Source organism: Aplidium turbinatum, chromosome 8 (genome assembly GCF_918807975.1).
Source record: "Aplidium turbinatum chromosome 8, kaAplTurb1.1, whole genome shotgun sequence".
Classification (NCBI taxonomy): Eukaryota; Metazoa; Chordata; class Ascidiacea; order Aplousobranchia; family Polyclinidae; genus Aplidium; species Aplidium turbinatum.
In genome coordinates, this window is record NC_137479.1 from 20725676 (window position 1) to 20744868 (window position 19193).

Consider the following 19193-nt stretch of genomic DNA (forward strand, 5'->3'; position numbering starts at 1 on the left):
GCTTCGTGTCCACCTTTAACAAAGCCATTAGGTGTCCTGCCAAAGACGCGCCGCATGCTCTTGAGCGGTATCGAACCGGCGCCCTTTCGAGTGCCGCATCAGGGTTTTCACCACTCCGCTATGCAACCGACATCCGAGCATTGATAACAATCGACAAACAGCCATTTTTTGAAAACTGAACAAGTACCACAGCTCGGTTAGTTAGTAGCCAGTGACGATCGGTGAGGGAAAGCAAGGAAAGCAGTGCTTACCTGAGCGAAAACTATGCAAAATATAATGACTGAATTCTAGGTTTAACTTCTTATTATTTTTATCAAGTCTATTTTAACTTGAAAATTACTGTGTTCGTGACTAGAATTACTCGTAACGCTTGTGAGTAGTCTAAGTCCTCACCAAACCGTATTTCTTGCCTATAAATGCCAATTAACGCAAACGCTTTTGTCAGAAACCATCACTGAAGCTCCAGGGAAATCAACTTTCAAAATTGCTTACCCTACATTGAAAAACGCCTTCGTTTTATCCAATCCTCAATCGTTTTGCAAAACGTCACCAGCTGCTTAGCCAATCAGATGTGTTATCTGGTGTTATGGTTAAAATTGCTTTCCCAGTGACGTCATGCGTATCTCATAGTGGCTGCTTTTGGTTTCAGGCGAAAGGATACAGCCTCTACGCATGAGTGATTTTCGGGCTTGTAACTATAGGCTACTGAGTACGCTGAAAATAAAGCTGGTTCTCTTACCAAAAAAAACATAGATTCTACAATAAGACATGCAATTCCAAAGGGTACATTAACCAACCAGTACTGAAACAGCACAAGTGTTTTTTAAATTCTTTGAGTCAATAGACTGACATCACAAGTTCAGAGCAAACATACTTGTGTTCTTCAAGAATGGACTAGCTTAATTTATAGGCTAATTATTTGCTCTTTACTAGTGCACCAGTCCAATGCATGTCGTAAATGCCTACAGATGACATTGACAATAAGTTTTTGTGCTCAGTCTAAAAAAGCAGCCAACATTCTAGACTAGTCCCAGTTTGATTGATTGATTGAATCTTTATCCTCGGACTGAGAAAGTCCGAAGATTTTGTTTTGGAAATGCTCTCAGAGCGCACCAAATTGGAAGTATTTTTCAAAATTTTCTGGGGGAGGCCCCCCAGACCCCCCGCTGGAAGTGTTGCCTTCGGCAACACGCCTTCGGGCTTCGCCCGACGGTTACGCCCCTCGTGCCTACTACCTTGCTGCAACATATTTCCAAGTTGCTTTCCCAATGGTTTAAGCCACCGAACGTCACTGTTAGTAGCCTACATTTCAAAAGCCCACGCATAGCTTCACTGTATTTTTTTGGAGGTTGAAATCCAAAACCAGTCGAGATTTTTAAACACGTTTTTATTTCTACTCCAACCAAAGCAATAAGTTCAAAAGAGCAGGCTACGCAGAAATGAACAGATTGTGACAAACACTACTTCCAAAACTTGAATGCATGACAAAAATTACAATGAATTTAAGCGGCCAAAAATACGAAGCTTTCTTGCCCAATAAACACGAATCGAAGCATTCAGGAACAGCTACAACATGATTACAATACACAAGTCATGCAAAATGAATAATTTTTCACGCTGAATCTATGGCAGCAGATTTGAAATTTTGTTTCAACCTACTTCAAGATCCAAAAACAAAGAGGAGATGGTCTGGTTCTTCCATCAAAAGTGCAACTGCACACAGACCCAGGCGCTGATAAGCATTAGCTGTCAGTTAAGCAATAAAGAAAACTAACAAAGCAACTTGGCTGATAAAGATGCATATTTACAGCTATACATTAACAAAGTTTGCCAAATCGAATGGAAAGTGATTTAAGGATAACTGATTGGTCTAACTACTTTTCTATTCACCGTAATACCAAACCAAAATATTGTCTCTGTGATAACATGGTGTTAAAAAGAGAAACAGATATAGCAAAATCGAATGTGTTTGCAACTCCAAAAACGTTAAGGTCATCGTCCTTACAAATAAGCCATCACAAGAATTAACATGGCCTAGCCTGTAACAGGTGACATCATTACAAGGCTAAAACATTTGCAATAGCCCAATATGATATCAGCCTCGCCACAACACAGACGACCAGAAAATGAACTCCCTTGCTGGTGATAAGATGATTACTGGTTTGATGGCTTGCAATGGGCTGGCTCTGCCAAAAGATACAATCCAACAAAATACGTCACTTTTATATTGATTCAAAGTTTGCAGATCAATGCAAAGAACGGATTTCGCTAGATGTGCAGGAGTTTTTCTCACACTATATTCAACGCCGCGATGACGAGCAAATAAAACAAGGTCGCGTTCTGGTTTCAGCTGAGTTAAAGATTGGCTTAAATATGTCTCAATGCAAAACATCTTATGAGTGATTTCGAGAGAAAAAGTAACCTCAAGTTTGGCAAAGAAAGTGATCAAAAGTTTCCCGTTCAGCAAATGAGCCTTTTTACATTGAATGTTTGCAGATATTCATCCAAACAATGTAAATAAAGCGATTTACTAAATGAAAGAAGTTTCGCAGAAAAAATCATGTCCGCAAAAGTTTGGCGATCACTGAAAGACGTCCTAGTCAGCAAATCGATCCTTTTCTTAATTGATTCAATGTGTGAAGACGCTGAATCAATGAAAAAAGAGATTGATTACCATGGTTGGTTGGGATGACTTCAATAAAGAAATGCGCATACACACATGTAGTGGGTACCCCCCCAGACAGCAAAATCCGTTATTTTTACATTGCATCAATGAAAAAATGACTGATTTTGCTGTCTGGGTCGTTAATGAATTCATTTCACGTCGCGGTTTCATCTTCACTTCGAAATAAAAATGGCGATGCACGGCACAAAAAGTAGCAATAAATACAACGATAATGGACAAAAAAAAACAAGTCAAAACATTTAAAATAGAACTGGAATAAAAAAGCAAACTGTGTGACGTCAAACGACACACGTCACTGTCAAAAGCTTACAAATTCTTGCCTCGCAAGCAAAAGTAGTCCGTTCTACATCTACACCTGCCGATGTAGAATCAATGTAAAAAAGACCAAATGTGCAAGCTGGTAATACTTCCGTACCGAGAATTTAAAAATAGCAATGTCTAACTTGAACAGTACGGTATATAAATTATTACAAATTCGTGTGTTTCAATAGCATTTTTTTGTAATTTTGAATAAAGTTAAAAAAGTAAGCTTGAAATTCTTACATACTACGAGTGCGAAGGAAATTCTCCACATAAATGCTAAACATGACACTTCAAAAATATGACAAAACTATTTTCATGTGACTCTGAATCAGTGTTTTGCAACGTACAAATAACTAGAAAGTACATCAGAGTATTACATTTTTAATAATCTTCCAAAATCCATAGCTAATTTCATCAAGATTGGCGTGATATTAGCTTAGGTCGATGGTTTAAAATTTATTCTTTAAAAGAACTTTTGCGTCCGAGAACAATTTTAACATAGTCTTCAGATAGCTTGTCCTGCGTGCATGGCCATTGGCCACCGAATGATCTCGCAAAGACCAAAAAAAGGTAAATTGAAACGAAACTGTTTTTTTTTTAATGCAAAAAAATTGGCGATTGTTAAGGTTGTAAAGACAACCTATGAGGGAAGAACATCGAATATCCATGGCTTTAAAGGTTTCTAAAATAAACGAGAAAGCAATTCTCACTTTGGGAAAACCAATCCTTGTCATGCAAAGTAGTTTAAAAACTGAAACCAGGATGACTGGAGATGTATTGGCGGCGGCGATATTGGATACAATGCTTAAATAAAATATTTATTGATATTGTACAAACGATTTTTATGTTTGAATATCAAAACCGATTGTGAAATTGGGATTGCTGATGAGCCTGTGTGTTAATAAAACATGTAACAAAAAAATAGAAGTAAAAAATTTAAAAATATAGATAGAAAAAAAATCAAGGTATAAGTCATAGTTTTAAAATTGATTTTTTTTTTACATTTATTCTTACATTTATTTTCACAAAACATAAGTGATGTTCCAGTACGGTTTATGCTGTAGCGCATTCAAGTTCATTGATGACAAGTTCGCTAATTGGGCTAATTTTAAAAGGTTAGTTGAAAGTCCTTTACAAGACAGATATTACCAAAGCTTTTCAAAACCAAAGGAAGAATGCCACTTGCTTTCTCAACATGGCTACACAGTACACACCGAAACATTTTATTTTATTTTTAAACTTCAATTTTATTCAGAGTTGTAGAGGATATGATGCAATTCATAAAGTATCAGAACTATGGTATTCAGTAACACACGAGCCAAAGCAGAAACATGCGGTGTTTCGGTGTACAGGGATCGATTGTGTTTGAAGTTGCATAACGTTTCATCAGGAACATCAGCACACAAAAATTTTGAAAATTTAGAACCAGGAACTCCAATTTGGAAGCAGCAACGATCGAGCACAGCTAAAATGTTCAGTAAGCAAATAGTTTTTGACACGAGGCTACCGCAACGCCTCACCACAGCACCAGTATGTAATTAAACTAAGCAATAATGCGTTTGACTTGGTCATAGATGTGAGCAAAACATCAATTTCACGCGTCCAGGAACAAGCACAAGAATTATTATTAAAACAGCAGTATTTATCCGACCTATTTTTTTACTGGTTTCACAGCATAGTATTGCACTCAATGCGTATGTTGAAAAAAAAACATTAACAATCTTGTGTATTTTTATGAGGGTGTGTTCAGCAAATGGTGAAATGGTTTATGGAAACCTTAGGTAAATTCACTTTTGGAAACAAAGACAGTGCGACTAGTGGCCTGTACAATACAGCAATAAAATATGCTTTAAGCAGGTACTAACAACTACATTGTGCATTTGACACTAAATACATGTGAAACAAAATTTGATAAGTTCTGGATAAACAATTGGCTTGTGTGGGGAAAGAGAGTTATCAGAGATTCAGAAGGGAACGCATCAGATGTGTCAAATAATCATACGAGAAAAGCACAAGACATACAGGATATAAAGATCTGTGGTATTTTAAGAACATTTTTATTTTAGATAGGCCACCTTGACGCTGATAGACGTCATTTAACTGTAAAAACTTCATAAAAATAAAAACTTTTGAAAACGACGAGCGAGGCAATCAAACGTTCAAACGTGCAGAATCTTCGCCACGTCGTGGAGGTTGAACATTCAACCATCGAACAAAAATCGCTCTTTTCATCACAGCTGTTAAACACGTCCTAACAGCTTGTGAAAATTAACTTTTGGATTGCTGCTCACTCGCTTTTCAGTAACATTGATTGTTATGAGTTAAAAAACTCTTGCACTTTAAAACTACTCTTCGATCGAGGCTGAATAAATAGAGTAACAGAAACAAATGGAACAGTCGGTTATGTTTAAAGAACAGTATGCGACCAAACAGCTGATAAGCATTAAAAGAACGTCCAGTAACGTAACAAACGTCGACATTATTACTCTTCGTGGGTATCTTGTGGTAAAGCGTAACATATCTTTTGAATGAATTTCGTTATTTCAGCTGCAAAATAATTAAATTATTAGGCTGCTATAGTGGCTGCTTTTCAAACGTAAGTACGATAAAACTTCAAATTTTCAAGAAACTAAAATCTTAGCAGCAGTATCAATATCAGTGACATTTCTCCACCGTTTTAATGTGAAAAAATAATTCCAAAATCTCCATTGCAGTTTACTTTCACTATATTAAAGTGATCAACAGTCACAAATAAAAATAAAACTCTTTCCATCACAAATAATACAAACTCGATTACCTACTTCAAGATATCGCTTGAATATCCAAACGTGACATTAACTCGATTTACTGGTAAGTCAAAATAGAAAGTTTTTTGAATGAGAAAAGAACTTACATTTTATTTTGTTAAGCCAAGGTGGGTGTCTGTCCTCAAAGTAGACGAATGCAAAGTAAACTGGAACTCCGGTCAACGTTATCAATGTACCAATGAGAGACTCGGTGGGCGCAGAGACGAACGATAGGATGAGGATAAAGGCGCAGACGAGACAGAAGAAAATCGGCAGGAAAAGGAAGATCTGCAAATTGGACGTTTTTGTTCATTTTGAGGTTATGCTATGTAAGTGCGAGTCGAGTTGCTTCTGATTTGAAACAACGGCGCACTCGTTGTTAGCCACAGTCCATCTTCAAACATGTCATTCTTTTTGCCGAGACACGACAGCATGCTTTTGATGAGCTTCGAACCAATGTTCTTTCGATCATTGGTCAGATGCTGTCATCAATAAAACAGAAGAATGCAGACCCACAACAAGTTGACTCCTGAAGTACGGCGATCATGTCATAAATGTATGACCTTCCAACAGACGGTGAGTCACACGTGTTGTGACGCGTGACGTTATCTGTTGTGGTAGGTACCGAGAAGGATTTTTTACCATGACTCGATGAACGATAAACTCTACCCAAACAGCAAAATCCGTCATTTATTTTGCTGTCTGGAAAGGTCGACGCCCACAGTAAAACCAGCGTTTTTAAGTACGTGTGCTCACGTAAATCTGCTGTGTTTTGACAGCAGTGACGCCCAAATAAAGAGTTGAAAAATCAAAGAGTCAAACTTTTAGAAACAAACTTGTTAACATTACTATTACTTTATCACTTCCAGCAAGACGGAAGTATGGCTTCATTAGGTAGCAACACAAAGGATGCCTTCATGTCGAGTAAACGTTTAATAATGATTTTAAAATACACCTGATTACCAACACAAAAATGCATTTTTAAATATCTGTATCAAGTTTGAAGGATATTAAATCAACTTACAAAATGACAGCTTTAAACATCAACATTTTCGTTCAAAATCGTCTTGTTTTCAAAACGTGCTCACCTTTATCGGTCGTTTCATGTTGGGGTATTTTATTCTCCAGTAAACTTGGCCAGCAATCGCCACTCCATACCAAACCCAGTTGGCAAATCCAACGTAGTTGATCAGCTTGTACATATCACTGGTCACCAGCATGAGCAGACTGAGGCCAGACTAAAAGTTAGATAACAAATTAATATTGATGATGATGAAATAATAGTACATGCGAGTGCGATATCATTTGCTCAACAACAAAACCGAAAACAAGTGATGTGAAGAAAATCCCAGACTAAAAGTTAATGATGATGAGATAATAGTACATGCGAGTGCGATATCATTTGCTCAACAACAAAAACCGAAAACAAGTGATGTGAAGAAAATCCCAGACTAAAAGTTAATGATGACGAGATAATAGTACATGCGAGTGCGATATCATTTGCTCAAAAACAAAACAAGTAATGTGAAGAAAATCCCAGGCAGGCACGAACGAATCCCAGACAACATATCAGTCGCTTTTTTACATTGATACAACGTCTGTAAACGTTGAATCAATGTAAAAAAACGACCGATTTACTGTCTGGAAAAGCTGTCAACAAAGCAATGCTTGTCTCAAAAAAACACATGCGCTGTGCAAATCAAAAACAAAATCAATTAAAGTCCCTTCTTGCTTGGTAATGAACTTACCGTGAATAAGAGCGCTGGCACGGGCGTGAAATTGTTCATGTTAATGAGCGCTACTGACTCTGGCATGTGACCGTGGCGTGCTCCAACAAAAAATATTCTGAAAACGACAGAATAGAAGACTTAATGAAATATCACTGGTAACATAAAAAAATATTCATTTCTGTATCTTGAAAGATAAATATCCAATGCATGGCCTGGTTGTGAAAGCCATCGTGTAACGCTCGGAGGGGAAACGGTTCGACACCGCATAAGAGCACGCAACTGCACCTTTGGGAAGACACTCAACAAAATGCTTGAAGGCGAACACCAAGATTGGCTTCTTTGCCATTCCGTCGACTTAATCTACAGTCTACACTACACTACGTCTACAATCGTACATCATTAGCCTAGATAGGATAAAAACACAAATACTGTATTATATATATGATAACCTTAACCCTATAGCTGATAGAGATTGTACATTTTTCTGTTAAGCAGTAATGTCGGCGAACACAGATGCTACAATGGCCACAAGGCAATACATTTATGTGATAAATTATATTGTGATGTTTCGTGCATAGAATGGCAATAAACTTTACAACTTTGTTCAATAAAACAACAAAAACCTGGTTCATTTTGTTTTTATTTTCATCTAGCTAGGAAATTGAGTTCTTTTTTTATTGATTTGACGTCCGTTGACGTGTGAAACAAGTGACATTTAATAATAGTTTGAAGGTGTTGAATCAATGTAATAAAAGCAACTACTCAGCCCAGCAAACAAACAAAAAGACCGGCTCTGTTGGCTGGATATATTCACCGCGCGTCGTTTCTAATCAACGGCATAGTTTGATGTAACTCTCCACGGGGAATGCTGTGCAGTGTTCAAGTTGAACAATAACGATTTCATTCAACGTACAATAACATTGCACCAAAATAAAACTTTTTGTCGTCAAACAATTACGAAGGCACTTCCCAGACAGCAAAAAAACGGTTGATTTATAGTCTGGGAAAGTGCTGTTACGGTTATCCAGTACCATAATAATAGTATCCATACCAGACATCTAAAAAGTGTCACTAAGTGTTGATTTAAACGGCTGTTATTCCACATTCAAACTTAAGCAAAACAGTATACTGTTAGAAGATGAGTAGTCTTGCAATTTTCAGAGAAAGTTTACTCCCTTAGACAGCGATTTAAGGAAATAACTGATTGAAAAAAAAACACACATGTCAAAAAAGCAATACACCAAAAGGAACTGGGCAGCCAAGAACTACGGAATAACCAGGAGGCACCATCAAGCAAACAAGCACAATTGCTACCAACAAAGCACAGCAGTTTTCATAAAAGTGAATTCAGTTAAACCAAATTTTGATTTACATCATTATGACAATTTCGTAGTACAGTCCATCTCATAATAATTATTATGAACAATTATTGTTCATTGAATTCATGGCCTGTAATAATCAAGTGGTTACTGATGATGATGATGGTTCAAACCATCAAACTAAATTGATTATTTCAAATACTTCGAAACACAAGTGTCACAGATAAACACCATTCTTGATTTCATATTGAAAGAGTTTTTATTTATAACACTGCCCGGTGCCCATCCATTTGGATCATTAATAAATTCAAAGGAAATTAGTTCGTGAAAAGTTTTATCTTTATTTTCACAACTGTTTGTGTTTTTTTTTTAATTTAACATCTTTATTGAACGAAAAAAACATTGTTAAAGTTAATACTTTTAAGCTTCAAAAGACCAACTTCCATATGCCCGGGAAAACGTTGTGTGACTGCCAGAAATGCGGAAATAACTTGTTGATAGTAACTTAACATGGTTGTGAGTCAAAGGTGTCCAAACGTACGCGGCACGAACGACGCTTGGATAAGACAAAGTGCACAAAGTTCCGCTCGTTACGAGTTCAACTCATTCCTTGCAAAAATATCACAGTTAACATATCAATTTTTTTCGAGATAATCTTCAATCATTTTGAAAAATTCTTCCAAATGTTAACATACAAAAGCTTTCTTAAGCATGTACGTACGTCGTACAGTACATTGTAAAAAGGATATAGTTTGTTTTTTTAACTGTTTAATTGAAAAATCCTAATTTGAAAACATTAAAGCTGAATTTTCGCAATCGTTCCCGCGTATAAAGCGTAAATTAAAAAAAGTCATCTGTTTTGTATGTAAAAAAGCTATGGGAAGGTATTATTTAAATTATCACATTATAGTACTGTAGTTTATTGCAACTGTTTGTATTTGATCACTTTTTCGTGTGTGATAAGATTTATTAATAGTTTTAAGCGATACATTTCGTCACAAATCAACTTATCACCACGGAAAGTTGTTCGTCATAGAACCGGTTTGTGACAACATGAAAATTAAAAACGTCTCATTGCCCAAGCAGGAAAGGTTGTGCTTTTGACGTAAACGACGTAAAAATTACAACTTTGCTGGATGAAGCAACTCAAATAACACGAAAACCTCAACTTAAAAATAATATGTGGAAAGACAGAAATTTGTTTCACACGTTTTTTTTTTATGGAGATATGACAGTAATAAAAAGAACTGTTAAAAAGCATTCATTGCAAACATGGAGTGAATTTTAGACACTTTCTGGCTGTATATCACCATTCCAAAAAAATTGTGCCAGAAGAGACGTTGAAAAAATTTCTTGTAATTTCCTGATGAGGCATCTGCTGTTTTCATTTTAATATAAGCTCTCGCTCGACTCAAGGTCGCCTGGTTGAGCAACATACCGAGTAAGCTACACTATAAACAAGCGCTCATGAAGCAGCACGCCAGGCCAGCACCAAACGCTGGGGATATCAACATTCAACACCATGCAAAGAATAAAAATACAAAGTGGCTAATCGATTCAGGCTATTTCTGGTTTCTAAGTTACCAAAACTGTCATTTACATTGTTTCACAGTATCACAACGTCAAAAAGATCGCTCACAACAGACAATAAGAATTGGGTTTTTGCCAATGACAAGCTTTCAAAAAGGGCAATATGTTTACTTAAGGCAACAATAAGAGGGCTCCACCAGGATGTATGTACTGGAAGATACAAAGCAAAACCATCAGCAACTTTCAAACGGGTTGGTTTTATTTCCCAGTAGCTACGCAAAGCAACAATCACTGATGAACTACATCAACGATTCTCAAATTTATTTTTTTATTTTTTTGGTCTTTTGGCGCAGCAACAATGAATTTGTTAAAACTAATATATTAACAAGTGTTGCTTGTTGACTTGAAACAATAGCAAAGCAAAGAATACAATGAAAGGTTGTGTGATGTGCAAGCTTCCCTTGCTGCAATAAAGTTTATCAAACCCTGTTGGATGTTGCGTGACTTTGCTATGCACACTTTGTTTTGCGATACAACTCCAATCCATTTCTGCTTAATTAAGCTACAACAGAAAATCCTAATTGGCATAAATCGGAAATAAGGTAAGTAAATTTAAAGCTGTTTCAGCCAGAGAGGTCTCTTCGAGTACAATTGAGTGCAACATTCTGTCATATAGTTACTTTTTTAATTATGCCGCTCTTCAACCATCGACCTAGTAGGTGTATATCCTGCAAAGGAACGTTCAAGGAAACGCCACATTAACGTGCACAAAGCAACAAACTTCTATGGTCTGCAGGACACGTTTTATAGCTGTGCCTCTCGCTTGTCTGACAACAAAATAAGCAAAAAAGGGAAGTATGATGATTATTATATCTAAATCGTTAAATTGTTTTGAAGTACATATATAATAACGTTTAACAGAACACTTGTATTTTTTTCTTAACTTCTGTCAAAAACGCGCGACATCCCTAGAAATTCTAGACGACGCACCAGAGCGTCACGACGCACAGTTTGAGAACCAATGAAATACATGAATGATGGGAACAGTTTCGTATCTTTGAAGACCGTGTTGGCTTCGAGTTGTAAAGCACAGATGAGCGACATACGGCCTGTGTGAATCAAAGTCTGTCATCACTAGCAGTACCATTTATATAACAACGTATAGTTTTATAAATCTTGGTCGAGTGAACAAACGCAGGTAACAAATTCTAAATCAAAATTGACAGCTCTACTTTCCGTCGCTGTGGTTGCCGCTGGGTGAGACTGTTGACATAAGCGAAACCCAAATAAAACTAAAGAAAAAAAAACAAGTCTAACATGCTTCTGACTAAAAGGGAGCTTCATCCGACCTAAACACAAAGCGGATATGATCGCTAAAACATTGTCGCCTGTTGGCCTTATCATGCCTATGTGTAGGAAACGACAAAAAAATGCGTATGGCTAGGTTGGAAAAAGTCCTTGAAACTAGCGACAAAACGTTGTAACAGCTGAATGCAAATGTGCAGGGTCGTTTATGCTACGGTATACTATTAACACACTGCCAGAAAACCCATGCACACACCCACCGGAGACCACACCCACACCCTGCCCACCCAGACAAAGCCACAGAGTCCTAAAGAAAACGGTTATTCACCTCACTAATGTGAGCTAGATTCAAGTGAATTACTGTCAAAGTGAACTCCACACGAAATTTCTTATAATGTTATTTTAAAAATAATTGTGAAGTATGCGAAGGAACAAACATCCCTCAGCTAACGTCTTTTGACGCACAGGTGCTCTTTGAAACGTCGAGAAACAACTTTGTTGGTACGCATATATACTAAAACTTATCGATCGTGTTTTCGCGAATGCATGTGCCCAGCGATAAAAGAGTGAAAGTATTATTGTCCTCAGTCTCGAAAAGTGCTGAATAATAGTGACATTTCTAAGAAATTGTCAAGTCACACCTGAAACTGCACGGTCATCGTGATCAAGACAATGCGGAGTGAGATTAACAGTTTAAAATCGACGCTCCATAGAAAACTACATGAAGCCAGCTGACCTGAAGCATTAAATTACCTATCTCATAAAAAGGGTTATCAACTGGATAAAAGAAAACATATTTAGATGGTCTCTGAAAACAATGCCATCAATCTGAAAAATATTGATTACTAAATATTATTTTTATGAATGGAAACTGCTTATGAATGAAAACAAAACAGCTTCCTTCCAATGATAGTTTTTCCTAAACATTGATGCTAACGATAAGCTATGAATCGTAACAACAAACGCGTCAGTTGCCTTCAGCAGAAAAAACACACATGACCTCCGCCTCCAGAATAGAAAAACCAAACTTCAAAACTGTACCTTGAGGAAACTAGCAAAGATCCATTGACTCCCCCGAAAGTTGACATTGCTACTGCTATTGGAATGATCCAGGCCATGACACCAAGCAATCGATCTCCGAGTGTCTAAAAATAAGGCAAAGGTTTCACGGTTAACCAGTGGGGATATTCTTCTTAAATTTATACAGATTTTTGTGTCACAAAAAAGGAGCCTAATTACAATCATACCAGTCTAACACTAGCCAGCATCTGATAAAATAGACTTTCTTAATACAAAAAAGGTGTGGTACTGTAAATAACTCGGAGCAAAAACGCGAAACAAGCACTAGACAAAACAAACCCACCACTGCAACAGCGTTGGATGCAAGCAGCTCAGATGGACTCATAGCAGCAAAGTACGCGATGTTGGCAAGAAGATAAACAACGGTGACGATAGGCATTGAAATAAGGATAGCACGAGGAAGGTTTCTGAAAACAACAAGTTAAAGAAGCATTGTACTAGCATCATTGAAGAAATACACGATTGTTGTTGCGTGACATGTTCACTGTTCAGCGTTGTTTTGAAAACATGATGAGGATGATAACACGATACATAAAAACATGACTCTTCGAATTAAATCATTTCAAAACGCTACGCACAAACTGTAGCCTACTTCCATTCAGAGAAGCAACCATGTTGCAGAAATTTGATATACAGAAATCTAAAACGATTAGTATGATGGTTGTGACCTTAGCAAGAGTTGAACACCAGACAGATGCATTGCAAACGCAAATAACACTTTTGTTCCCTTTCTACAAAGCTCATTTGACTTATGAACGAGTACGGGGAAACTTCCCTAGGCAATTCTTAAAAGCACTTTAAAGCTACAAAACATGCATCAACAGCCACATATACCTGTAAGGATTGATCATTTCTTCTGTTACAAAATTCAAGTAGTTCCTAAAACAATAAATTAATGATGACAAGCCCACTGGCACTGAAGTAAGCACGTACAACTACAGAAACCATTGGGAAAACAGTTAAGATATTCTTTGGAAGAAAACTTTCCACCAATAACAGTGCTGCTCAAATTGAAATGCAGTTGTTTGGATCAGATATTTTTAAGACTGCAAATCAATCGTTTTTTTTAGATTATTTAACGTCTGCAATATAAAAAGCAACTGATCTGCTGTCTGGGTTCATTGAGTCATTGATGTTGACATACAAGAACGATTTCTTACCATCCAGCGTAGGCAAAGAAGCCCTGATATGCGGCAATCGCTATTTTATCAGCCGAAGGGGCCACATCAACAGGAATCATGGATCTTTCCACTTCAAGTGTTGTTGCATTTCCTACAAAACGAGCAAATAAAATTAATACTCAATAAACGTCACCATGTTGTTATTCTCAGAGGATAAGCCGTTTACAAAACTATGAAAAGTAGTTCCAGGACAAAGGATATTAAAGGACGAGGTCTTAAATCTTTCCAGCCAAACACGCTCATTAAAACTGTTTATAGCCACTGACCTAGTTGATCCTACCTAAGCCAACCTATTTTAGCATTGATTCCAAAGAGAAGATTTTACTGGATAGGGTAGCTAGTACCTTTGAAAATTAAAACTATATTATCGCTAAACCATAATACAAGCTTAGTAAACATTAAAAAACAATTACATAGCACAGATCTTACTTTTAATATATATAACAAAAAATAAATGGGTCCCGTAGCCTGGTATAATTCCTCGATTTAATGTTAAACAGATAATGTAGTATTTTTAAAGAATTTTATATGGAAAACAAATTATATTAATGCAGACATGGTGTCGATTACATGGTAGTAACATACTAAATCATTCAATATGAAATATTGTACTAAAGTCTATAACGTAACAATCAATTTTACTCGTTGTCTTATTTACTATTACTATTTGCAAGGAATTACAATGCATATTAAAGTAGACGTTGAACGGTCAAAAAACAAGGTTATAGAGAAAAAATCATGTATACATGCGATAAACTGGCCATTTAGCCAATACTCACCTTTTATTATTTGAACAAAGCCTGCAATGATAATGATACCCAAAGCTAATAGTTTAGCGGCAGTAAAAGCATCTTGTACTGTGGTTGCCCATCTCACACTTCGGCAGTTTACCCAGGTCAGTATAACTGTTAAAAAATTATTCCTTGGTTAAGCTGCTGTAAACATCTAAAAACCTACGGTACCGGTAGGTCAAAAGTCACTAAATGACTCCAGATATAATCAACCATTTTTTTTTTATGAAATAGACAAAATCTCTTCATAGTTATAAAACGACTTCCCAATTATACATATGAATAAACAATTCACAGGCAAAAACAAGCTTTATTCAAATCAAATTATGCCCAACACTTTTTATAATGTGAAGAAAGGCGTTCTTCCCGGCTATCAGCACAAGGCTGATTACTCACTAGCACAGCGAGCAGCAGTAACGCTTCGCTAACCAGAACGGTGTAGCTTCCACGCTAGCCATTGAGACCTCCAATTAAACGTTTAAGTTATTTTGGCAGCCGATTGTAGCATCGAATAGACAGCGATAGACACGTGTTTCGCCCATGAGGCTGGGCCCGTGTTGGGCCCATGTGTTGGGCCCGTGTTGGGCTGGGCCCATGAGGCTGGGCCCGTGTTTCGCCCATGAGGCGTGTTTCGCCCATGAGGCTCTTTCTTTCCACAAAGATAAGAGTTAAACTGACTGGTAAAGCGGCGGTCGATTACTCAAGTGGCAAGAATACGGTGCGATACTGATGAGCCCAGCCTCATGGGCGAAACACGTGTCTATCGCTGTCTATTCGATGCTACAATCGGCTGCCAAAATAACTTAAACTTTTTATAATCTTGCATCAAAGTATCATTGAAATGAACTCATTCAGACATATCTCTAATGAAGTAAGCATAAAATCTGTGAGTTTTTTTTTAAAGAAGAACAGGGAAGAACAACATAAACAAGTCAGTTTCCTGGTTTCATTGTTTAAGAAACATGTTAAAAGTGAGAGAAAAGTATGTACCATTGTCATAATAAAAGATGTAGGCCGGGTTTTTTTTTTTCGGTCATTTATCGGTCATTGACGGATTTTTTAGCAAATTGTCCAAAAAAAATATAGTCAATGCGGTCGAATGTCCGAAAAAATATATAGTCAATTGACTATATATATATGACCAAAAATGACTAAAAAATGACCGAATTTTTTCAAGTCATTTCGGACAAATGACCGAAAAGTCTCAGCGAAAAAAAAAACTCAGGATGTAGGGATACTATGGGATAGGTCCTATTTTATACTGATATTTTATACAGTATCCGCCATAGCCCTAGCTATTAAGGTTTGGCTACACTAAACAATCATCAAAACATACTTATGCAAACCGCAGCCAAAAGACGAACACTTGAGTCAGGGGAGTCGCACCCTTGAAAAAATGGATACGTGATGTAATTTGCAAATGTTAATGCAATAACAGCTTGATTAGTTGGATAGATGATCAACACAGCAATCCATAACCTGCAATGCATGGACATATGGACTATAAAAGTTACAAGCCTCAAATTAACATAGTATCTAGTGTTTGTAAATATATATAATAGACTTTCAACAAAATAACATAGCAATTATACAGTATAAGGAATTTATTCAAAGTAGCCTACAAAATATGCATAATATTAACAATTTTATGCACAAATAAAATCAATTTATTTTGTTAAATAATTATGCAATAGTATAGCTTTGGTAGAGAGGTACTTTTTAAAAACCATTGACAGACAATCGATAACAACTTAATAACATTGAATTGCATAATTCAAAATTAATACAAAAATGAAATAGATACATAATTATGTATGAAATTATGTATCTATTTCATTTTTGTATTAATTTTAAATTATGCAATTCAATGTTATTAAGTTGTTATCGATTGTCTGTCAATTATGCAATGTTTACTACCATGAACAAAACTTTAAACATACTTTAACAGATTCACTTGATCTGCATGACCAGATCATGCTCTAATATTATGCAGCATTATGCATCAGATGATCAGATCTGCTTCATATGCTACATAATATTGCAATCTTTTTAAATGCAGTAACTTCAAAATTTTATAATTAATAGCCTATGAAACTACCAAGATACTTCCACAGCTTTTACACATAAACAAAACTACATAACTTTGTTTCTGAACTACCTTAAGAAGGCAAGAAGTGAACCAAAGATTTGGAGAATATAAGCATAATCGCCACCAGATTCAGTTATTGTGGTTCCCAATTCAGCATAGCACAGAGCACCAACAGTTGATAACACTCCGCAAATGGCCCATACTATTAAGGCCATTCCAGCAGAACCAGTATTTTGAAGGACACCTTTCGGTGAAACAAATATACCTGATCCAATGATGTTACCTACAAACCACATTAACAATATGACTCTCTACAAACATAATTATTACTGTAAAACAAGTTTTTTCTTCAAATTATTACAAACTCATAATTAGCATTAGCAAAACTTCAAGTAAAGATACAAGTTTAACTATAAGTTTTCATCAACTTACAAAATATAAATGCTTGCACAGTATCACAACTTGATTGATGGAATCTTTATCATCGAACTGGGAAAGCTTCTCACAGAGCACAGAGGTTAATCCTGGCAGTTTCACATACTTGAAGTCTTGTTACCGGGGAATGATTTCATCCATTAGGTAGATGCCGCTGAATGGAGAGCAGTCCTTAACATGCTTTGCTTAAGCACACACCCCGAGACCCGAGAGTCGAATCAGCGCAACTTGATCTTGAAGCTTCTTTGTTCTAGAAGTCATGTGCTAACCAACTAAGCTATTGGGGCAGATATTTCTACTACAGTACTGAATCATTGTACACAATATTTAAACTTTTTCATGTAAAAAAGCATTTAATCATACCCACAATAATTCCAACTCCATTCATTACAGTAATTGTTCTCTTCAGCTTAAAACTGTCTGTACTCTCTTGGACACCCTGCAATTAATTCCATGTAAACACTTATCAAAATAAACAACCAAAGTAAAGCTTTCATTTGGCAAAGTGTTGTGATATCTTTATTCAGGATTTAAAACTATATCGAATGAAAACAACATATCACAACTTGAATGTTATTTTGCACTTTCATGTAGACTGCATTGTCACTAAACTAAAGTGACATTCAACAATTTAAGTGATGTTTGGTGACTGCAAATTTTCTATTAAAGTTAAACTCAACATGCTGCCAAGATGTTATAAGATTAGTTTATCAATGTAAAACTCATATTAATAATATGAAGACCAATCATGCTTTATTAGTCAAGTTAATAGGATAGATAGCTAAATTTAGATTTTTTAATCCAGTATTAAAATCTGCATTAAAAAGATGGCCCATTTTTTTAGACAAATCAGTCAACATTGTGGATGCAAAATTGTGTTGTCACCATGCCAAATAGTAGGTACCTTGTTTGCCAAAGAAAGATTGGTATTATTGAAAATATAGGACATGTGTATGAAGGGTGTTTTTAATTTGAGCAGCAAGACAGCATAGTCTAATTCAATAACTTAATCATTTAGGAAACTTTAGTAACTACTTTAATAAGTGACTTGGCTAATTATGATGTTTAATATTGATGATTGATTGAATGATTGTTGATTGTGTGATTGTTGATTGATTGATGATTGAATGATTGTTGATTGATTGATGATTGTTTAATATTGTTTAATTATGATGTTTAATATTTTTGAGAATCTTGCCAAATAAACATACGGTACCGTAGTTAACGCAAAACATGTAAACAAATACACTATGTCAACAAGCATAAATTACCTTTTCTTGAGTTGGAATCAACTCTATTCCTGATTTTCCATTCTGCTTAATGGCATAGTTGTTGGCCATTTTGAACTGTATAATAATCTAGGCTAAAATAACTTTATTGCAAATCCACTTTAGGCAATATTAATGCCTTGATAACAAAAAGGTTAAAGCAAATTTAGACTACGCCAATTAATACTAATATTTTGTTATTGCCTGGGCTACAGAGGAAAGCTATAGCAAGACGACTCACTCCAGATAGAATGAACAGATCTAAATAAAAACGAACAAATTTTTATCTCTCACAGTCCAGTTGTGGACACAGTGGACTACAAAAATAGCGCAGTCCAGAAAGCAGAACTCTTCACTCTTCAGTTAAAGCATGCTGCCTCTGCCTTCTTCCCTAAAACCGCCTTTGATACACCTCTGATTTGCTGTTGCATCATTTCATTCATACGTTACCGTCGTGTTTTTGCCACGGTTCACTGACGGTATTGCTGTGTATAGGCTACTGCATCTGAAGAGGTTGAACTGAAGCGTGACTGGTGACTGCCGGAACGTAGGCTGCAAGCACTGCACTACTGGCACTACAATAGACTTTTTCGGTCCATTCAACTTCGTCTTTTGCGATCGATGATCCGCCCCGATTGCTCAATTGGTTAGCGCGTCACTTCTGGAACGAAGAAACTTCAAGATCAAGTT

General features: G+C 36.3%; 1 protein-coding gene across 1 annotated transcript; it reads right to left on the bottom strand.

The window, feature by feature from the left end:
* Positions 1-1371: 1371 nt before the first annotated feature.
* Positions 1372-18645, bottom strand: LOC145776406 (large neutral amino acids transporter small subunit 2-like). The gene is made up of 13 exons (XM_082587808.1): positions 18507-18645; positions 17599-17674; positions 16870-17083; positions 16048-16190; positions 14700-14825; positions 13900-14011; positions 13574-13618; positions 13023-13146; positions 12701-12804; positions 7524-7620; positions 6864-7013; positions 5883-6063; positions 1372-5536 (listed from the first exon to the last, which is right to left on the bottom strand). Exons 1-13 carry the CDS (start codon positions 18573-18575, stop codon positions 5472-5474), a joined length of 1506 nt encoding a protein of 501 aa, XP_082443934.1. The 5' UTR covers positions 18576-18645; the 3' UTR covers positions 1372-5471.
* Between the last annotated feature and the right edge of the window lie 548 nt (positions 18646-19193).

Excerpts from the sequence above, each read along its gene's own strand:
- LOC145776406 (XM_082587808.1), bottom strand. The coding sequence starts at position 18,575 with ATGGCCAACAACTATGCCATTAAGCAGAATGGAAAATCAGGAATAGAG. Across the intron at positions 13,619-13,899 it reads TTCTTTGCCTACGCTGGATG|GAACTACTTGAATTTTGTAA; the intron begins GTAAGAAATCGT and ends TTATTGTTTTAG. Across the intron at positions 7,014-7,523 it reads TGCCAGCGCTCTTATTCACG|TCTGGCCTCAGTCTGCTCAT; the intron begins GTAAGTTCATTA and ends TCTAACTTTTAG.